The sequence below is a fragment of the Bos taurus genome, chromosome 10 (assembly GCF_002263795.3).
Source record: "Bos taurus isolate L1 Dominette 01449 registration number 42190680 breed Hereford chromosome 10, ARS-UCD2.0, whole genome shotgun sequence".
NCBI lineage: Eukaryota > Metazoa > Chordata > Mammalia > Artiodactyla > Bovidae > Bos > Bos taurus.
The window spans coordinates 51,524,117-51,547,324 of NC_037337.1; the positions used below are offsets into that span (position 1 = coordinate 51,524,117).

The 23,208-nt window shown below is 40.5% G+C and overlaps 2 protein-coding genes across 4 annotated transcripts in view; both read left to right on the plus strand.

Annotated features, from left to right (window-relative positions):
• Positions 1-5,490: 5,490 nt before the first annotated feature.
• On the plus strand, positions 5,491-6,118 carry LOC533308 (iron-sulfur cluster scaffold homolog (E. coli)-like). The gene is given in 1 exon segment (NM_001243316.1): positions 5,491-6,118. A coding segment is annotated over 1 exon segment (495 nt). The 5' UTR covers positions 5,491-5,501; the 3' UTR covers positions 5,997-6,118.
• Positions 6,119-11,677: 5,559 nt separating this feature from the next.
• Positions 11,678-23,208, plus strand: part of ADAM10 (ADAM metallopeptidase domain 10) — a 144,137-nt gene continuing 132,606 nt past the window's right edge. The window contains exon 1 of one of the 3 annotated variants that reach the window (NM_174496.3): positions 11,678-11,957. In NM_174496.3, the coding sequence (NP_776921.1) occupies positions 11,903-11,957 (55 nt within the window). In that variant the 5' untranslated portion in view covers positions 11,678-11,902. Of the gene's footprint in view, positions 11,958-12,168; positions 12,359-12,537; positions 12,625-23,208 lie in introns of those variants that run through there. The other 2 variants (XM_024997276.2, XM_024997275.2) reach the window with 2 other exon arrangements.

Consider the following 23,208-nt stretch of genomic DNA (forward strand, 5'->3'; position numbering starts at 1 on the left):
AAAGCATAAGCATCTACAAAGCGAAATAGAAATGGGACACCTAAGGCAGTGCATAAGGGCTACTATAAGGTATTTCCCAGAAAGATGAGAATTAAAAAACCAAATAAGTATAAAATAAATCAGTTTAGCTATTTGTCATAGTTCCCTTAGAAAAAGGAATACTTTCCAAGTTGTAAAGAAGCAAAAGTAAGCTCTGGAAATTAAATCTGAATAGGTGTAAAAAGTTGTAGCCTAATCAGTTACAACTGAAGAAAGCAACTAGTAATAACAGAAAGGGAGATGGTAGTCTTTATGGAATCTAGAGAAGATCCCAAAACATAAGGGTTTGCCACGATAGGCTTTAATCACCGTCTAAGGAGACGGGGTGGGGAGAGGGCATGGTGTGTGTGGGGGGCACCTGAATAGGTGCATGGCCTGGTACTGGTCTAGTACCTTGATAGATTCTTATGTAGCACAGTCAGTTGGATAGTTGGATGAACAAATCAGTAAAATCATTCTATTAATTTCTTCTGTACTGATACCTTGTTTACTAGGACTTAGCCTCTGAAGCTTTGAAGATTACAAAAGAGAATGTATTATTGATTTAACATGAACATCTATGTTGTAAAAACAATAAGGTGACATTTTCATCAAGATGTAAGTCCCTTGAAGTTTAGTTCCTATGAATTAGTCTTTGTTGGCTGATCAATTCAGAGTGCAGTGAGAAAAATCAAACTTCTTCAACTTCAAAGCTAAGAAGTAGATCTGGATCATGGCAGTGATAATAAGAATGAATTCATCCAGTAATTCAAAAGACTAGACTACAAGATTTGGAGTCAAACATACTTGATTTAGAACCCTGGTCTGCCCCTGCTTCCTCGTTTATAAAATGGGATATTACCTACTTCACAGCATTGTTGGAAAGAGTAAATGGGATCGTGTTTGGGAATTGCTTACCTTGGTGCCTGGCACTACATCAAGAATATTGTCTGGGTGGTCTGGAATTCCCCAAAGCAGGAACAGAACAAATTTTGGTTGCATGAATAACCTATAATTATCATTGTTATCCTGTAAAGTTTTCTGAGTGCCCTCTGCTCCGCCTCAAAGCCTCTTCATCAATAAAGTAATACATGATTAATTGCAGATGAAGGATATAAGTAATAGGTGTTTTGTATTAAATGTGATTGAGATCAGGGGCCCCAAGATTCTAGGAAAACACTTCAGAACTATTTGGAACTTGGTCTAATTTTTAAAACAAGTATCAGAAGGTAAAATACTGAAAGGGATAATACAGACTACAGGCACATTAGGCCAGCCCCGTCCAAGGAGGGCTGCCTCTACTCAGTCTCAGCCAACTGATGCTTTGCAGGAACTTCAGTTTGCTTAACCTTTCAGCTTTCACAGAAAATCTGGCGTCTAGGCTTTAACATGAACATTCCTAACTGTTGAAGAATGACATATAATTAAGAAAAAAAGTATTTTCAACTACAAATCAAACTGAACTTGTCTGTGAGTCTAATTTGGTTTATGAGCTACCAGGTTGTCATCAGCACTTTAAAGCCTATGTATGAAATACATGTTAAAATGTGACCTGAGGCATATTAAACATTTTAAGAATTTATTTGAACAAAAATTGATTTGAATCAGGAAGCATTCAATCTAGCAGATAGAAAGGTACTGTAAAAAATGAAAGACTTTTATAGGCAGAAGGGAGTGAAAACAAGGAAGTTATATTAGGCAAAAGAGCGTGTTATTATCGCAAAGCTACTTTCCTTTAGGGGACAATAAGAGACAGACCCAATATACAGTTAGGTATATTACCTATCAGGTGCTGATCAGGTGATTCCTGATTGACTGGTTTAAGTTTCTGTGTCTGAGAGAACTGAAACTATTAAATCTTAGTTTGGTGACAAGAGGCCTAGTATAAGTAACTCCATTTTGGGCCCATTGCCTTTCTTTCTTTTTTAAATATACTGTAGGGGCAGGGAGGAAACAAGAGATGGAAAATGTAGAAGGGAGAAGGTTGCCGATATTGTGGCATTCCCACATGCAGCTTGACAGGGTGGAGTAGAAGCTGTATTGTAAGGAGACGAGAGAAAAGTTTGGACAATTGGGTTTTTTGGAGCATCTTGAATGTTAGAATAAGATACCATGATTTTAGACAGTGAGGGGAGTAATCACTCCTAGGTTTTGAACATATTAGTGAAATTGATTCTATTCTGGCATTAAGAGTCAATAAACATTTGTTGGATATATATTTGCTTAACTCTCTGTGGTTCTGTTTTCAAAACCCCTATAACATGTGATTCATTACTATCCTTAGGAATTAAGGAAGATTTAAAATAAATAAACAAATACAGTACCATTTGATACAAATACATTAGAATTATGGACATGGTATACTTAATTTTTTTTTTTTTTTTTAGCCCCTTGACTCTCCCTGTATGTTTTCTCAGCATGCTGTGCGTGGAGCAGGTTGGGTTTGAATGTCATGGTTATTGAGCAAATGATTTTAAATTTTCTCTAGTGGTAAAGTTAGTGAAAATGTTACAAAGGAGAAACCTGAGCTATATGTTTAACAATATTTACTCCTTTACATTTGAAAGGAAAGTGATATTTATAACACTCTTCTAAATGCCTTAAGTTGTAAATACCATTTTCCACTGTTCTCTTTTCCTCAAAAGTGGATTTTCATTTTTATTTTATTATTTTTATTTGACTTTGCCAGATCTTAGTCAGAGCATGTGGCATCTAGTTCCCCAACCAGGGATCAAACCCGGGCCCTTTGCATTGGGAGCTCAGAGTTTTAGCCACCAAGGACCACCAAGGAAGTCCCCAAATGGATTTTACAAGTGTTTTTCTTCTCTGACCCATCTTTTATACAGAAAGCAAAATCCTGACCCAAAAAAGTGTCATAAAATGAATTATTGAAATTCCTTATGGAGGAAATAAAAATGTGCAAAGATACTGAAGAGGGAAGTGATATATGTGTCTGAGAAGACAACTGCAGTTGAACAGCAGCGTATTGTAGTGATTAGAGCACATGCTTTGGAGTCAGATTTAACTTTGGGTGCTGACTCTGCCAGGTACCAGCATTGAGATTTTGGTGATTTAAGTTCTTTGAGCTTCCATTTCCTTACTAATAACGAGCTACTGCACTTAGTCGCTCAGTAGTGTCTGACTCTTTGCGACCCCATTACCCGTAGCCTGCCAAGCTCCTCTGTCCATGGGTATTCTCCAGACAAGAATACTGGAGTGGGTTGCCATGCCCTCCTCCAGGGGGTCTTTCCAACCCAGGGATTGCACCCTGGTCTCCCACATTGCAGGCGGATTCTTTACCATCTGAGCCACCAGGGAAGCCCAACAACCAGCTACTACTATTACTCTGATTTTTGTCCTTGCTACTTTTAGAAGATAAAGTAGGAAAAGAGCCATGAAAGATGAATCTGTCACGGAAAGCAATGGCTAGATCATAAAGGCCTTGCATTTTATCCTGGAGATAAAAGGATATATTTTCAAAAAGGTCACTCTGGCAGCAGTGGTGTCAAAAAGTCAAGGAATAGGTGATATGAACTGGGGAGACCAGAGCTTGGGCTGTGGGAGTAGAAATAGGTGGAAGGGGTGGAATTTCATACAGTGGAGAATAGAGATGACTTGATTGTCTGCTGGAATGGAAGAGAAGTTTAGGTGATTGCATGGATGATGTTGCCTTAATCCAAATAGGGAATTTAGAAGGAAAAAAAAAAACAGTTTGTGTAGGTTGATGTAGGGGTTTGTTCACTTTGGGACATGCTGAATTTGGTGTGGCCATGTAACGTCAGGAAGGAATTGGCTAGTACATGTTAGATATGTAAAAAACACCTAAGATTTTACAATGCTTGCTCTAATGCCTTGCAATATTCTCAATGGCTTACCTCTATTAATTTATTTAACTCCCTACCTTCAAAGGTAGGTATTACTACTCCTACTATTCCTAATGTAAACATTAGGAAATTGGGGTACAGATGCCTCAACTTATTCAAGGTTGCCGTACTGGCAAACGATGTAACTAGGTTACATCGGGCTGGTACATAGGGCTGGTGCTTGGGGCACAGGTGTAGGAAAAGTGCTGACTATGTGCTAGGTTGGAGAAGGCATGGCACCCCACTCCAGCACTCTTGCCTGGAAAATCCCATGGACAGAGGAGCCTGGTGGGCCGCAGTCCATAGGGTCGCTAAGAGTCGGACACGACTGAATGACTTCCCTTTCACTTTTCACTTTTGTGCATTGGAGAAGGAAATGGCAACCCACTCCAGTGTTTTTGCCTGAAGAATGCCAGGGACGGGAGAGCCTCGTGGGCTGCCGTCTATGGGGTCACACAGAGTCGGACATGACTGAAGCGACTTAGCTTAGCATGTGCTAGGTAGTGGGATAGGATTCAGAACAATACAGATCCAGGCTTTGTTTTCATGGAGTTTACAGCCTAGTGAGTCATAGACATTGGAGGTAGTAAAAAATAGTCATGCACATGAAGAATGAGAAAATATGAAAGCCAAAGATAAAATCCTGAGGAACATCAATATAATATCTAAAGGATAAAGAGAATAAGAAACCCTAGGGAAGATATGCAGAAAAGTGAAAGGGAAAGTGTTAGTTGCTCAGTTGTGTCCAACTCTTTGCAACCTCATGGACTGTAGCCCACAAGGCTCCTCTGTTCATGGAATTCTCCAGGAAAGAGTACTGGAGTGGGTAGCCATTCCCTTTTCTGGATAGCCATTCTTTTCTCCAAGGGATCTTCCTGACCCAGGGATCAAACCTGGGTCTCCTGCATTGCAGGCAGATTCTTTACTGTCTGAGCCACCAGGGAAGCCAAGAGATGCAGAAGTCACAGTTAAAAGTAAGGAGGAAAATCAGGGGTGAGCACGGCCTTGGGAAACATTGGAAGGGGGAATTTTGAGGAGAGAATGTTAATTGACCAAAAAGCCTAGTTAGATGAGTAAAAGTGTGTAGTGGCATTGGTAACTAACAGATCTTTGATGGCCCCAGCAAGGGTGGCTTCCTGGGGCTGATGGGGATGGAAGCAAACTGTAGTGGATTGAGGTGAGATTTGAAAGCAGGACCAGAAGTGAGAGGGACTGGAGTGAGATGGGTTAAAAGTCCAGTGAGCAAGAGAAAATGTGTGAATTGGAGTGACAATAGTAGGTAGGGAAGGATTTAAGGCACAAGAAAAACATTTTTAGGGACTAATTAATAGTTGAATTAATAGAATTAATAGCCTGGTGGGCTGCCGTCTATGGGGTCACACAGAGTCGGACACAACCGAAGCGACTTAGCAGCAGCAATAGATGGTGACTGGTTATGAGTAGACAAGGGAAGAAGAGTCAGATAATTTCATTCCCCATCCCAGGTTACTGAGAGTGTTGGTGCCATTATCAGAGATAAGTTAAACATACTTAGTTTGTCATGACAGTGAGACATGCAGCATGCATGTCTTTAGTTGGAGTTGGAAAATTTTAAATGTAATTGTTGGGCAAGCCCGCAAGATGGCGGCGGCTGGAGCGGGCCGTCTGAGGCGGGCGGCGTCGGCCCTGTTGCTCCGGGCCCCGCGCCTGCCCGCCCGGGAGCTCTCAGCTCCCGCTCGGCTCTGTCACAAAAAGGTTGTTGATCATTATGAAAATCCCCGAAACGTGGGGTCCCTTGACAAGACATCTAAAAATGTTGGGACTGGATTGGTGGGGGCTCCAGCGTGTGGTGATGTCATGAAATTACAGATTCAAGTGGATGAAAAGGGGAAGATCGTGGACGCCAGGTTTAAAACATTTGGCTGTGGTTCTGCCAACGCCTCCAGCTCGTTAGCCACCGAATGGGTAAAGGGGAAGACGGTGGAGGAAGCCTTGACCATCAAAAACACAGACATCGCCAAGGAGCTGTGCCTCCCGCCTGTGAAACTGCACTGCTCCATGCTGGCTGAAGACGCCATCAAGGCCGCCCTGGCTGATTACAAACTGAAACAAGAACCCAAAACAGGAGAGGCCTAGAAGAAATGAGCGCCTGGTGATGGATGCCTCAAAGGGCCCACAGGCTGCCAGCGCCCCCACCCACGCAGTCACATGGGTGTTCAGAAGCCCTCGCACTACAATAAAAGCGCTCTGAGATCACACAACCTTTGCTGCTCACGTTGCGAATCTAACTCAAGCAAAATACACAGCCTAGTTGTTCTGAACCCTGGGGTTTCCTGCAGCTCACTTTCATCGCCTTAACCTCGTGTGTGTCTATACCTCGCGTGTGTCTATTTCGATTTATGTGTATGACCCCAAAACTGAAATTAGTAGCGAAGTCTCAGGTTTGGGTAGTCGTGAAGTGCACAATATCTAATTCTACCTGAATCTTTTGGGGGAAGATTACCAATAGAAAGCCTTGGTAAGATTATTTGGTAGGACCAAATAAAGTACACGTATTGTACATAAAACAGATTTTGCATCTATATAATAAAGCAATGTTGTAAGACGGAAAAAAAAAATGTAATTGTTGAAATGTTTGCTAGGATTGGCTTTAAGTTGTGCAAGCAGCATTTTCCGGCGGTATTACTTATGTAATATACTGTGTACAGCCATGTACTTCCTAGCTGAATTCCTCATTATTAAAATTTGGGATAACTTTCATTTATACTGATAGTATCAAAGCTGGATGTTGTCATTAAGGAAATAATACTGTTAATCACTGCTTTTGAATGGAAGAACCATGATACTTATTTTTATTTAAACACTTACATAGTAATAGCCAGACACTATTATAATCACTTTACAAATGTTAAATAATTTAAACTTAATCATTCTCATAAAAAAAAAAGTTGAGGTTAGAAAAGGTAGTAAGTTAAATGTCAAATAAAACAGTGGTTCAAACTTGTAACATTGAATCCCTTTCATTATGATACTGATATGTGATCAATTTGTTTTTAAGTGAAAAGAAATACAATCTTAAACATAATTCTTGATGACCACCTTGATAATACAAAACGTATTTTTACCCAGTTGAAATTAAAAAGAAAACACCATTTACCTCTACCACTGAAATTAACTATAAAAGTTGCTGCACAACTAAACATGCCACAAGATAGTATAACAGCTAAAAAATCAAAACATTTGCAGACAGCACCACCAGAAGAAAATACAAGCACAGGTATATGCAATGTAATATTTCCATGTAACTCATCTTTCCTAAGATTGGATCTTTTAAGAAAAAGGAAAAAAAATCATGAGATTCTGCCATAATGGGCACTATTGATATTAGAACTTCTGACCGTATTTTTGAGCTTACTGATGTTGGAGCAAAACTAGAGTAATTCATTTTTCAAAATGAGAATTAAAAAAGCACGTGGTAATAAGTCGAAAAAACCTACAGTAAAAAGTAGGAATTCCAAATCATTATTAGTATTAATATCTATCTTTTCTAATTCAGCCTACTGAAGCAGGATGCTAAAGATGAGGACTAATTTGTTGCTTAATCCATAGTCCTGTCTGACTCTTTGTGACCCCACAGACACAGGCTCCTCTGTCCAAGGATTTCTCAGGCAAGTGGGTTGCCATTTCTTCCTCTAGGGGATCTTCCTGACCCAGGATTGAACCCATGTCTCCTGCTTGGCAGGATTCTTTACCACTGAGTCATCCAGGAAGCCTGAAGACTTCAGTTCAGTTCAGATGCTGAGTCATGTCCGATTCTTTGCGACCCCATGGACTGCAGCACGCCAGCATGCTGCTGATGCCATGATGCCATCTAACCATCTTATCCTCTGTCACCCCCTTCTCCTTCCGCCTTCAATCTTTCCCAGCATCAGGTGGCCAAAGTATTGGAGTTTCAGCTTCAGCATCAGTCCTTCCAATGAACATTCAGGACTGATTTCCTTTATGAATGAGTGGCTTGATCTCCTTGCAGTCCAAGGGTCTCTCAAGAGTCTTCTCCAACACCACAGTTCAAAAGCATCAATTCTTCAGTGCTCAGCTTTTTTTATAGTCCAACTCTCCAAATATGACTACTGGAAAAACCATAGCTTTGGCTACACAGACCTTTGTTAGCAAAGTAATGTTTCTGCTTTTCAATATGCTGTCTAGGTTGGTCATAATTTTTCTTCCAAGGAGCAAGGGTCTTTTAATTTCATGGTTGCAGTCACCATCTGCAGTGATTTTGGAGGCCCCCCAAAATAAAATCTCTCCTGTTTCCATTGTTTCCCCATCTATTTGCCATAAAGTGATGGGACCAGATGCCATGATCTTAGTTTTCTGAATGTTGAGTTTTAAGCCAACTTTTTCACTCTCCTCTTTCACTTTCATCAAGAGGCTTTTTAGTTCTTCTTCACTTTCTGCCCTAAGGGTGGGGTCATCTGCATATCTGAGGTGATTGATATTTCTCCCGGAAATCTTGATTCCAGCTTGTGCTTAATCCAGCCCGGCATTTCACATGATGTACTTTCCATATAAGTTAAATTAGCTGGATGACAATATACAGCCTTGACCTACTCCTTTCTCAATTTGCAACCAGTCTGTTGTTCCATGTCCAGTTCTAACTGTTGCCTCTTGACCTGCATACAGATTTCTCAAGAGGCAGGTCAGGTGGTCTGGTATTCCCATATCTTTCAGAATTTTCCAGTTTGTGGTGCTCTACACAGTCAAAGGTTTTGGTGCAGTCAATAAAGCAGAAGTAGATATTTTTCTGGAACTCTCTTACTTTTTCTATGATCCAATAGATTTTGGCAATTTGATCTCTGGTTCCTCTGCCTTTTCTAAATCCAGCTTGAATATCTGGAAGTTCACGGTTCACGTACTGTTGAAACCTGGCTTGGAGAATTTTGAGCATTACTTTGCTAGCGTGTGAGATGAGTGCAACTGTGTGGTAGTTTGAGCATTCTTTGGCATTGCCTTTCTTTGGGATTGGAATGAAAACTGACCTTTTCCAGTCTTGTGGCCACTGCTGAGTTTTCCAAATTTGCTGGCATATTGAGTGCAGCACTTTTGGAGCATCATCTTTTAAGATTTGAAATAGCTCAACTGGAATTCCATCACCTCCACATGCTTTGTTTGTAGTGATGCTTCCTAAGGCCCATTTGATTACGCATTCCAGGCTGGCTATAGGTGAGTGATCACACCATCGTGATTATCTGGGTTATGAAGATCTTTTTTGTATAGTTCTTCTGTGTATTCTCACCACCTTTTCCTAATATCTTCTGCTTTTGTTAGGTCCAAACCATTTCTGTCCTTTATTGAGCCCATCTTTGCATGAAATGTTCCCTTGGTGTCTCTAACTTTCTTGAAGAGATCTCTAGTCTTTCCCATTTTATTGTTTTCCTCTTATTTCTTTGCATTGATAACTGAGGAAGGCTTTCTTATCTCTCCTTGCTATTCTTTGGAACTCTGCATTCAAATGGATATATCTTCGGATAACCAACATACCACATGTAAACTGTATGCATGTTTTTCATGTAATAACACATGATTTGATACACTTAAGTACTGCAAAATGATTACCAGTATTAGATTCCCAGCACTTATTCATCTTATAACTGAAGTTCGTACCCTTTGACCAATATCTCCAGATTTCCCCCACCTCCCAGACCCTGGTAACCACCATTTTACTCTCTGCTTCTTTTAGTTTGGGTTTTTTAGATTCCACATATAAATAAGACCACACCGTATTTGTCTTTCTGTTTGATTTATTTCACTTAGCATAATGCCTTCCAGATTAATCCCCGATGGCAAGATTTCCTTCTTTCTCATTGCTGAATTAATATGCCATTTTATCTATATACCACATTGTGTTTAGCCATTCATCCATACAGGGACACTATTGTGAATAATGTTGTAATGAATATGTGAGTGTAGATTTCTCTTCAAGACCTTGATTTCACTTCCTTTGGTTTTATACCCCAAAGTGGGTGTTGCTGGGCCCTATGGTAGTTCTATTTTTAATTTTTTGAGGAACATCTGTGCTGTTTTCTGTAATACTTACACCAATTTACATTCCAACCAAAAATGCACAAGAGTTTCCCTATTTCCATATCCTTGCCAACAAGTTTGTCTTGTCTTTCTATATATATATATATATATGTATATATTTATTTATTTATTTTTGGCTGTGCTGTGTCTTCACTGCTTTCTGCAGGCTTTCTCTTGTGGTGTGCAGGGGCTACTCCTCCTTGCCATGCACTGGCTTCAATAGTTGGAGCACGAGGGCTCAGTAGTTGTGATGTGGGGACTCCATGGGCTTCAGTAGTTGTAGCACACAGGTTCATTAGTTCTAGCTCCTGGGCCCTAGAGTGCTCAGTAGCTGTGGCGCAGGGGTTTAGTTGCTCCGGGGCATGTGGAATCTTCCCAGATGCGGGACTGAACCTGTGACCTCTGCATAGGCAGGCAGATTCTTATCCACCGAAGTCCACATATCTCTTATCTTTTTGAGGATAACCATTCTAACAGTGTGGGCCTTATTTCACCGTGGTTTTGATTTGCATTTCCCTGATGATTAGTGGTATTGAGCATCTTTTCAAGCACCTATTGGTCATTTGGATGTTTTCTTTGAAAAAGCACTAAATTCCTCTGCACATTTTTAAATTGGATTGTCTGCTTTGTAGCCTCTGAGTTGTAAGAGTTCCTTGTATATTTTAATTATTAACCCCTTATAAGAGAAACAATTTGAAGTGTTTTCTCTCATTCCAAACACTGCCTTTTCATTTTGATTCTTCTGCCAAGGGTTTTTAGTTTGATGTGGGCCCACTTATTTACTTTTGTTTCTGTTGTTTGTGCTTTGGCATCACATCCAAAAAAATCATTTCCAAGACCAACATCAAGTTTTCCCTGTTTCCTTCTAGGTCTTACGGTTTCAGGTTTTATGTTTAAGTCTTTAGTTCATGGAATACAAGTTTAAAAAATCAAAGTGAGTTACTGTGAGCTCAAATAGGAGCTTCAAAGAAGTTGGGGTGAAGGAGACTCCAGAGTTCTCTTCAGAGAATGAACAGAAAGTGGTAACTAGGACATTTTTCAGGCTAGATTCGGTACCTGTGGTTGAGGATGCACGCTTTTAGAATGGCCAAGGCCTGGTCTGTGACAGTTTTACAGAATTCAGAAAAATAGGACTTAGGCTGTATGTTTCTGCTGCTTGAAGGGCTTTACATTGAGGTTCTGAGCTTTGTCGGCTGTCTCCAAAGTAATAACTGTTTATTGGGACTTTGCTTCTTTTGCAGGGTGGGGGAGGCTTTGCTTTTGTTTACTTGGTAGAAGTTGTGCACCCAGGGAGGCAAAAAAAGAAGTAACGAAAATCCCCATTCCCTGTGAAGTTAAAACGAGGACAGCGGCCCCTTAACATCCCTCACCTTGCCTCTTCTGCTCAAGACACAGGTCTGAGCAGCACCAAGAGCAAACCCTGTACGGTCCACAGAGTTGCGCTCCAGTCCGGGGGCGGAACCCCAGGAAACCCCGCCTCCCAAGCCCAATCCCAGCTCTCCGCCGGCGGACAGGAAGCGGCGGCGGGCCTAGCAGCCCGGGAACCGGCCCCAGTGCGCATGCGCGCGCCCCTGGGGCGCCTGGGGGAGGGGGAGGGGCGGGAGGAAGGGGTGCGGCTCCGCCTGCCCGTTGGGCGCCGGCTGGTCACGTGGTAAGGAAGGAGGCGGAGGTCCCGGGCTCGGGGGAGGGAGGTAGAGAAGAGGGAAGGAGCGAGGGAAGGAAAGCGGGGAAGGGAGGAAGGAAACGAACGAGGGGGAGGGAGGTCCCTGTTTTGGAGGTGCTGGAAGCTTTGCCGGCTCTTGAAGTGGGGCGAGAGGGAGGTGCTTCGCCGTTTCTCCTGCCCGGGGAGGTCCCGGCTTCCCGTGGAGGCTCCGGACCAAGCCCCTTCAGCTTCTCCCTCCGGTTCGATGTGCTGCTGTTAACCCGTGAGGAGGCGGCGGCGGCGGCGGCAGCGGAAGATGGTGTTGCTGAGAGTGTTAATTCTGCTCCTCTCCTGGGTTGCGGGGCTGGGAGGTGAGGCACGACCCCCAGTGCCGGGGGCGCCGTGAGCTCAGCGGACCGCGCGGCGGCAGCGGCGGCCGGGCCGAGCGGAGCCCAGTCGCGCCGTGCGGCGGGTGCGTCAGTCAGCCCGGCCGGCCGGCGGCGCCACTCGGGCGCGCAGTGCTCCCCACTCCCTATTGTCCCCCGCGCCCCGACCGCGTTCCCTTCCGTGGCGGGCCGAGGACGCTCTGAATCTCCGGCGAGGCCTTTCCCGCCCCCTGCCGCCCCAGCAGCAGGGGAGGCTGGGGTCGCCTGCCAGAGAAGCAAAGTCGGGAGATCCGGTGGCCAAGCGAGAGCCGTGGAGCTCAGGCCGGTTGGCACCATCACTCCAGCGGGCTCGCCGGGCGCCGGGTCGGGCAGCTGCCGCGGGGCCGGTGATCACCCTTCTTACCCTTTTGCCCCAGCCCCTTGCCCGTGGCGAATTCCGGAGTCCCCTCCGCCGCGAAGAACCACCGCGGAGGCTCGTGGGAAGTTGCGATTGTATTGTTCCTTTACCGGGCGCGGCGATCCAGACCGACCCGGTTCTGCGGAGAGGCCGCCCGAGGAGGGGTAACAGTGGTCTCCTGCTGGTGTGAGCCGGGCGGCTTTGGTTCTCCAAAGTGCCCCGCCTCTGTCCGACTGTTCCGAGATTAGCAGGAGGGTGTGTTTCTGTTCTGTGAAAACATTCTGTTGCCCTGGGGAAAGGGTTTCGTGGAGAGAAAGCTAAGTCGTTTCGGGATGTTCTTTGATCTGTAGGCTGCTTTGCGTCTTTTAGAGAGACGGTCCCTCGGTGACCTAACTTGAAGAGTTTTCTTAAACTCTCAGGTGGAATAGACATATAGTGTAATTAATGGATTGTCAAAACAGTGGCAGTCCTCCACCTCCCCTCCCCACGTTGGAGTTAAAGTGTGCTAAAGCGTATAATTTCTTGATGACTCCGGTTTTGAAGACGTTTTTTGTTTCCAGTTTATCCGAGGACCAACTGCATCACTTTATTCTTGTGTGAAGTGCTTTATTTTTGGTTAACTTTTTCACTTCCCACCGGAGTATACATAAAGATTTTATGTTTGAAAGAATTGGATTGAAATTTTTTCCGGAATGTTTTGGATGAGTATAGACTCATTTGATAATTTAGAAAATGTCTGAATGTTTCATGTAGTGGATTGTTTTTGTTCTTTTCTCTGACTTAGGACTGCATAGCCTAGCATATTTTTGTTCCGTCTTCTACTTAGTCTGAAGATACTTTGTAGGTAGATTTCTGTTGCAGTTTGTAGTGTTCATTTGCGAGAGAAACATTTTAGATTAGGAGCTTCTGGTAGATGTTTAGTTTGAAATATCTGTGCTGGATAACCTCTAAAAGGGCCTTTGTTTTTACATTTGTATTTATGTTCTGAATGTGACTTCCAGCAAATTTCTGTTTTCACTTTTTGTTAGATGCTGATTTATTTGAGGTAGTAAAAAGTAAGGCATCCACGTGAGGCAGATTAAACTACTGATTAGTAGTATGTAAAATGTCCTTTGTTTTTAAAGAGTGAAACAGTAAGAGTAGACACTGGTCTCTTCTGATGGTTGAAGAAAAAGTATAAATTGACAGCGTAATCTTTGCGGGCTAAGACCTTTTTTAAACAAAGATTTTCTAAATTCAGAACTCTGGAGTCATTTTTAAAGTATCATTTTGCATTAAACATTGGTTAAAAGGCTGCTTAATTTTTGATGTTTGTTTTAAGCAGAATTTTTTCAGAAAACCACTAAGAAATCTTTCATTTTAAAATTAACATCAAGATTGTAGTTATGGGGTACCTGGAGATATTTGTAATGTATTTTTATCCACACATCTGCGCTGTTTATGGTAGTTTGTAAGAAGTTTATGTAAGGATGATATGAGAATAGAATGCATTCAGACTCTCCTATGAGAGAATGAATATTTTGTGTAGATTAGGACAAGCTATAGTGGAAATATGAATTTAACTTTAAAGTATAAGTCGTTTTAGATACTTAATAATCGTTTTTAGTTGCTTCCCCTGTGATTTGTCAATCCTGTTTTGCATTAGTTTTTTTCTTGCTCTTAGTGTGATGGTTGGGAAGCTAGAAAAGAGAATGTGTTTAGAATCTTGAAACTAAACTTTCCCAATGCTGTCCATTTCTCACAATGTCCACCTGTGTTCTGTTTGTAGGAAGATACCATGAATTTTCTAGAGCTTAGTATCTATATAGACATGTACTCAAATATATGAATAAAATGCTTTATTATATGCAACCGCATTAGAAATTTATTAGAACTATTCTGATTATATATAGCCCAAAGAACTTTTATGTATATGTGAATTGTACTTTTTAACACAAATATGTTGGTGAGTTGATTTTTTTTTTTCTCTTTAAAAAAATTGGTGTGTTTGAGAGGTCCAAAGGTATTTCAGCTGTACCAGTAAATTCAATCCCCTGTTTTTGTTTAATGAAATCATACTTTAAATGAACTCTTAGAGTATGACTTTTTTTTTTTTTTTTTGACTGTGGTGTCTGGGCTGGTGGGTATTGTAGTTTCCCAACCAGGGATCAAAACCAAGCTGAGAACAAAATTCCCGGCATGTTTCTTATATTAAAAAGTCTGGTGTAAATGCTTTGCTTTGTAGCATGCTTCTTAAAGAAATAAATTTTATGGAAGTTTGGCCAAAAGTATAAAAGTTTAAGCTTAAATTATTTCTCACTTCTACCAGCAAGTCAGGGTCTATGAAGTTAATAAAATGGACAGACTTTTGGTCTTTATCTTTAAGGAGCTGTGACTCTTTATCTTTTTAATGTTGGTATTGATAATCCAGCTAGCTGTACCATCTTGAGAAGACCCATTTCAGGCCATTAGTTAGCAGTATCTTTTCTGTGTGTATAAGGACCTCTTTGAGTAGCAAAGAACTGGGCATGGCAAGCACCCCTCTCTTTTCTGATCTCATTTTTATAACTTGTTTAACATCTTCCAGGGTGTTTATTTCCTAATATCTTTTAAATTATCTTACAGACTTGCAGGGTGGAGCAGGGAGAGTAAGGGACATTTTTGTAATGTCTTCTGTATTTCTGATACTGTGTTAAAAGTTTCACTTTCCAACTTGTATGAGAGAGTGGTGACATTCTACATTTAAAGAAACAGACTTGAAGAAATATTTTTTCTGACATTGTCCACCTGCTCAGTGGTGAATTAGACTGTCAAACCCAAGCCGGTTTGACCTAACCCTGGACTTTTTACCTATTGCCCCCTCATGCCTTTTTGAAAGCAGTTTTCACATGTTAGTTCAAAGGTGTTCTCTGGACTGAATCACCTTAGAGATGTGTTTTGTTTGATTTGCAGTGTCTTCAAGTTTCAACTACTGATGGGCTTTGAAAAATTAGGAAACTTATTAAAAATTTTTTTTCTTCGTTTTGGTTAAAATTTACTGACTGTGCTGGGTCTTAATTGCAGCGTGTGGGATCCATAGTTGCAGCATATGGGATCTAGTTCCCTGAGTAGGGATCAAACCCAGGCCTCCTGCACTGGGACATGGAGTCTTAGCCACTGGACCACCAGGGAAGTCCCAAATTGGGAAATTTCTGAGTGAAGTTTATGGATTTCTGTATTTTGGGAGGAAGACTTGAAAATCCTGTTAACTGTTCAGAAATATTCCTATTGTCTGGAGCAGAGCAGTAGCCATTCCCCTCTTTAAACTGGACTTGGGAATCAGCGTGGTTCCCCTCAATCTGGCTGGCTGTATGTATGCTTAGCCTGCTGCACTCATTTTTGTTACTTGCGTCAGTCCTTGTAGATATGTTATTTGCGTCTTTGCCTCAGTTTCATCTTGCAAACATGACAGCACCATTTATTTATTTGGTTGTGCTGTGTGAAATGTGGGATCTTAGTTCCCCAACTAGGGATCAAACCCATGCCACTTGCAGTCCCGACAGCAAAATTATTTTTTTTGAATTGGGACCTCTTATTCAATTTTTATTATATTGTTTATAATATTAACTTTTCTATGGTCCTAGAAATTTGTTAATAAACACTGTGGCATACACAATACTTTTTATCTGGCATTAGGGTATTAGATATTTTAAAAAATTCTTGTGTGCATAATAGTAACAATTGGAAGGTCTTAAATAATGATAGTTACAATTTTTCCACATCTCTTTATCTCAGTGAGGAAATAAGAAACCACATCTTTTTATGCTGGGATAAGGCTCAGAAAAAAATCGGTTGAGAGTTCTGTAGATAACTTAGATGTTTTTTCTTTTAAGAATTGGTTATAAACATAAACTCTGTTTTTGAAATTGAGAAAATGAAACTGAGTAATAAATTCAAGAATAAACTCCATTTTTTTTTTTTTTAAACTTTGTTGAGAGATCACAAGTTTGGCCTTGAGACTATTTCCTGAATGACAAGTTTCTGGGACCAGACTTTTTAAATATTTTGTGCTTTTGATGAAAGTTTTTATAAAATGATAAAGTTTTATAAAGTTGTTATAAAACATATTTACTGTGCCCCTTTTAAAGGGGCTGAATTTAATCTTAAATGATTGAGATTTAGTATAAGAACAGCTTACTGTTTTGGGCTAAACTTAGTTTGGCTGTCAATTATTTTACAAGGGAAAGGGGGCAACGTTAAGAAGAAAAATACCATTTAGAGTTGTGAAGGTAGTAACACTGCCATGTAGCAGTGTGAAGGCTTTGCCTTAGGACTAGTTGGGACAGTTCTGTCCTAGCTAGGTTGCAGAAACAGCAGTACTGAGAACAGTTCTCAGGAAGTGTAGACTCCCTTTGATACTGGGTGATTCCATTCTGAAGCTACTATAGTTCCAACTAAACAATGTAAGAACATGTACAGTAAGAACATTGTTGTTTTAGTCATCAGTGTTTATTGTGTGTCTGTGGCTAGTAGGAGTCATGAAGGCACAGTCTTGAGAGAGAAAAGAGGTAAAAAGTATTGAGCTTGCCAGAGTAGACATAAATGTCAAGATATAAAAATAAGAGTTCCAATTATGTATTGTAGTTGAAATGAGGATTTATTAAGCTGGAGGGACATCAACCAGTTGAAGAGAGCTTTTTGAGATAGAAGAAAATACCGTAAGGTGTAGTAAGATACATGTAGGTTTACTTGCCTGGAATGGAGAGTTTACGGTAGGAAATAAGGAGAAATGCTAACTGGGCTATGATGACTAGAACTCTCATTTTTCATATAATAGGCCATGGTAACTATGGGGTATTGTGGAATTTTGGTTGGTTGAGCCAACAACGGTCTATCTAGTCAAAGCTATGGTTTTTCCAGTAGTCATGTATGGATGTGAGAGTTGGACTATAAAGAATGCTGAGAGCCAGAGAATTGATGGTTTTGAACTGTGGTATTGGAGAAGACTCTTGAGAGTCCCTTGGACTTCAAGGAGATCCAACCAGTCAATTATAAAGGAAATCAGTCCTGAATGTTCATTGGAAGGACTGACGCTGAAGCTGAAACTCCAATACTTTGGCCACCTGATAGGAAAAACTGACTCACTGGAAAAGACCCGAGGCTGGGAAAGATTGAAGGCAGGAGGAGAAGGGGACGATAGAGGATGAGATGGTTGGATGGTATCACTGACTTGATGGACATGAGTTTGTGCAAGCTCTGGGAGTTGGTGATGGACAGAGAAGCCTGGTGTGCTGCAGTCCATGGGGTCGCAAAGAGTCGGACACGACTGAACAACTGAACTGAACTGAGCAGTTGGGATATGATACAGTAAGGAATAAATTAGCTACTTGGTGATTGAGTCCTGGATTGGGGTAGTGATTGTAGAAATAAAGAAGAGTACATGAGAAATCTTATGGAAGAATAACTGGTAAAACTTGGCAGATGTTTAATGTAAAGATACCACAGTTTATTGAGGGCTCACTCTGTGTTGAATTTGGACCTTAGAGGCTATTGTATTGGAGAGTGTAGTTTTATAAAGCTTTGAGGACCTCAGACTTTGTAGTTCAAAGTGTCTAAGATTTTGAATCTAGATTGAAGGTTCAAAGTTGGAATGTGTGTTAGAGTTGAATTTTGTCTGACTTGTATGCTAATACTTTTGTTGCTAAGTCACTTCAGTTGTATCTGACTCTTTGAGACCCCGTGGACTGTAGCCCACCAGCCTCCTCTGTCCACGGGATTCTCCAGGCAAGAATAGTGGCATGTGTTGCCATTTCCTTCTCCAGGGGATCTTCCCAGCCCAAGGATGGAATCTGTGTCTTTTGCTGCTCCTGCATTGCAGGTGGATTCTTTACTACTGAGCTGCCAGGGAAGCAATACTTTTGTTGAATGTTAGCTAAAACTTTGCACAGTCCTTCAACAATTTGTGGCTAGTCACTTAGGAAGCAGGCTTCCCTGGTGGCACCGTGGTAAAGAATCTTCCTGCAGTGTAGGAGATTTGGGCTTGATCCCTGGGTCAGGAAGATCCCCTGGAGAGGGAAATGGCATTCCTTCTCTGCATTCATTGCAGTATTCTGGTCTGAGAAATCCTATGGCCAGAGGAGCCTGGCGGGCTACAGTCCTTGGGGTCACATGAGTAGGACATGACTTAGCAATTAAAAACAAAAACTTAGGAAGCATTGTTCCTGATAGTTGAGAGATAGAAGTTTGGTGAATTTGAGGTAGACGGATAAGTTAGATTTAAAGATACATAAATTGGAATTAGACTCTTCAGTTCAAGAATATGCTTGATACTTTTGATTATATGTGAATTGTGAAATTCCTATTTCAGACACAAATTGGGGAAAATAATGTGATTTCTGTACTTGAGCCAAATGTACAAATATGATTTATGGAGCAGAATTTTCTTTCCATTTATCTTTGTTTGCATTAATGATTGAAAGGGATATACACATACACACACACATATATGTATTTAACAGCTTTGAACTTTGGATTTAGTTTTCAAAAGAATACAGGTAGAACCCTATACTTTTTAATTGGGTGGAATATAATTTGCTTCTTTTCCTAAGAATTGAGTGGGATAAATTTGTAAAATTGCTGAAGAGATTGTAAAGTGCTGTGCAGATATTATTAAAAATATGTTTCCAAGCCTAATTTCATTTGTAGTCTGTTAGTTACAGAATATAGTTAAATAAATGTATTTATAGAAGTTGAAATACTAGAACATCATTACCACACATTAGGAAATAGAATTTAAGAAATCCTTAATTTCCTCTTGAACACAATTCTGTCACTTAATCATTGAATCTTTTAAAATGTCTGTTGTGAATTTACATCATAGTATTTATGTGGTATTGTAGCTTTGAAAAATTAATGTGTAGTTAAAATGTACCTGCAAAGCAGACACCAAAATATCTGTAAGTCTAGAGATAGATAGTTTTGGTTGTTGCAACTTGAGGGATGCTTACTAGTAACTAGTGGGTAGAGGCCAGAGATACTGTGAAACATCTTAACAATTCATAGGACGGCGGCACCCCCCTCCCCCCGCCCCGCCCCTGTCCAACACGGAATTATCTGGCCAAAATGTCAGAAGGGCTGAGGTTGAGAAACCCTGCTCTGTCTAGCACAAGTTTTCCACCATTGTCATCATCCTTTTTTGTTGTTATTTCTGATAGCTTGCTATCTTAATTGATTACAAGTCACTTCAGTTCAGTTCAGTCCCTCAGTTGTGTCCGACTCTTTGCGACTCCATGAATAGCAGCACGCCAGGCCTCCCTGTCCATCACCAACTCCCGGAGTTCACTCAGACTCACGTCCATCGAGTCACTGATGCCATCCAGCCATCACATCCTCTATTGTCCCCTTCTCCTGCCCCCAATCCCTCCCAGCATCAGAGTCTTTTCCAGTAAGTCAGCTCTTTGCATGAGGTGGCCAAAGTACCGGAGTTTCAGCTTTAGCATCATTCCTTCCAAAGAAATCCCAGGGCTGATCTCCTTCAGAATGGACTGGTTGGATCTCCTTGCAGTCCAAGGGACTCTCAAGAGTCTTCTCCAACACCACAGTTCAAAAGCATCAATTCTTCCGCGCTCAGCCTTCTTCATAGTCCAATTCTCACATGCATACATGACCACAGGAAAAACCATAGCCTTGACTAGATGGACCTTTGTTGGCAAAGTAATGTCTCTGCTTTTGAATATGCTGTCTAGGTTGGTCATAACTTTCCTTCCAAGGAGTAAGCGTCTTTTAATTTTATGGCTGCAGTGACCATCTGCAGTGATTTTGGAGCCCAAAAGAATAAAGTCTGACACTGTTTCCCCATCTATTTCCCATGAAGTGATGGGACCAGATGCCATGATGTTCGTTTTCTGAATGTTGAGCTTTAAGCCAACTTTTTCACTCTCCACTTTCACTTTCATCAAGAGGCTTAATGAGTTCCTCTTCACTTTCTGCCATAAGGGTGGTGTCATCTGCATATCTGAGGTTATTGATCTTTCTCCCGGCAATCTTGATTCCAGCTTGTGTTTCTTCCAGTCCAGTGTTTCTCATGATGTACTCTGCATATAAGTTAAATAAGCAGGGTGACAATATACAGCCTTGACGAACTCCTTTTCCTATTTGGAACCAGTCTGTTGTTCCATGTCCAGTTCTAACTGTTGCTTCCCTGACCTGCATACACATTTCTCAAGAGGCAGGTCAGGTGGTCTGGTATTCCCATCTCTTTTAGAATTTTCCACAGTTTATTGTGATCCACACAGTCAAAGGCTTTGGCATAGTCAATAAAGCAGAAATAGATGTTTTTCTGGAACTCTTTTGCTTTTTCCATGATCCAGCGGATGTTGGCAATCACTTAAGCATCCCATATTCTTATCCTATTGAAGCCTTCCTCTTGGAGTGCTCTATGCACTGCAGTTAGAAAAAAAATTTTTCCCAGTATTGCCCATTCTTCCTTCAGCTTTGAGTTTATATTTGATTGTTAATTTATAAGAGTGATTAAATGACTGATACCCCATAAAGATTATCTGAAAACCAAACCAATTTCTTGTTAACCTAGAAAAGCCATGGATTAGCTGGGTTTAGTTTCTGTGGCGAAAGATACTTTGACCAGCAGTTTACTCTGCAAATCTCTCTTCAGAATTAGTTCTACTCAGCTTTAACTTTTCACAATTTATTTTCTTCAGAATTTTAACTCATAGTAAGTCCTCAAAAACCTTTATGTCTTTTTCATAACTCCATCCTTCCCTACCATTATTGTCATTGGTAACATCTTTGGCTGAATTGTTTTATTTACACATCAGATTTCCTGGAAGGAGGCAGAGGCAGATGGTTTGGGGTATAATATGGGGGAAGAGCGAGGTAATGAGAGTAGGTTTAGGATAACGTGTGAAGTGTGGGGTAGATGTGTATCAACTTAGGGTGGTAGCTGAAGCCATTTTGTGTGTGTGTGGTGGGCTGAAAGTCATTGTGTGTGTGTGTGTGTGTGTGTGTGTGTGTGTGTGTGGTGGGCCAAAAGTCATAGTCTCTTGTCTGTACTTATGTTTGCATTTACTTAATATGGTGTAAAGGTGTTTCAAATCACCATAGAAATCTAAATTATGTACATGTTTCCATTTTTGAAATTTTAAGTTGTATTTCATAAGTGGTTGAAATTTAATACATTTGTTAGGTTTTAGCTATTGATATTTTATATTTTGTGGTTGATTTACTTTAAAATTTATAGTTTATGATTTCACTTTGAGCCATCTAGCTTTACTATTTTTAATTCTTAGAGACTAGCCTATCTTAAAAAGTGGGTATATTGTAATATGCTTACAATTCAGACATACTCTCCTGTCTTGAGCTTTCACTTGTAACTCTTAGGTGTGGATATTTGTAGAAAATGATTTGAGTGGTTTCTAATGAAAATTAAACAGGTACTGTGGCTTAAGTTTGAAGTCACATTGTAGAAGTAATTTTTCTAAGACTGTAGTAAAGAAACTTAAGTATATTTCTGAAATACAGGACCTTATAGTTCTTGAAGTCTACCTTTGTCATACAAGAGAACAGCTTGTTAATGGTATTTAGTGCTTCAAGATGAGAGTGACTGTATATCAAGTGTTAAGAAGCATTGGTCAACATAGTGTGATGCCTAAGACACAGCTGATGACTCAAGTTCCTTAGGAAGGAAGTGCACTTGATAGTTGGGGAAAAGTGCTCTTGGTGCCTAATTTTAAAATTACACAAATGAAAAGTCTGTAGAAAACAACTTGATTACAAGTAATTTTTCTGATGAATGGAAGTGTGCCAGCCTTAGCTTATTCTTACACATCCTCTCATTTATTGTAATTGAGTTTTTCTGTAAATAAATAAAGGGAGATGTGTAATGTCAAAAGATTTTTGCAGATTTTCTTCCTCCATTCTTAGCATTGTCAACTTTGTTTGATAAAGGTAGGAAAAAAATTAAAGTCTGTTTCCTTATATAATATTGCTATCCCACACAAAGATGATACCCACCATCAGTAAGATATACTCTGATTATTTTTTCCTTCTGACATTATTGAAATTTTCATTCTGTTTTTTTTTTTCCCCTCTGTTCTCATATTTAATTTGATTAGAACAGAAGATTGTAGGTTTTGGACTCAGGAGTTGGGAAGGAAGCTTTTGTTTGCAACCATTCCTGCCTACCTGTGGAATAAGGAAAATAATCATAGTGGTTAGCATTTATGGCATACTTATTTTATTCCAGGTATGATTTTAGGGAATTTTTTGTATTAACTCAGTCTTCACAACACTGACATAAGATTCTGTTGTTCTTATTTCATAAAAGAGGGAACAGGATCAGGGAGGGTAATTTATCCAAGGTCACAAAGCCCTATAGCTACTAATTGTGGAAGCCAGGACTTGAATATAGTCAGTCTGGCTCCAGAATTCATACTCTTAAAAACTTTACTGCCTCTAAAAAACACATGCTTTAAAAAGTATAATGAGGTTGTCAGATTTTGCCTTTGTACGAAGATTGGATTATTTTACCATCGGCGTGTAACTTAGGCTCTTTATGTTTAGTATTTGAGTCATTTGACTTTTGGTCAGTCAAGTTCTTTAAAATTTTTTTTTTTTGCCATTAGAAAATATTTACAATGAAGATGAGAGAAGCACCTCAGAGAACATTTTATGCACAGTACCATTTCAGTTTGTCACAGATAAATTTATATATGTATTCCTGTTTTAAGAGGTTGAGGACAGATATTAAATCTCTGGATGATGAGATATAGGTTATATCTTTTTTTGTTTTTAACTTTTTTGGACATGTACACCCTACTATATTTCTTTTTATTTATTTAGTTTTGGTTGCTCTGGGTCCTTGTT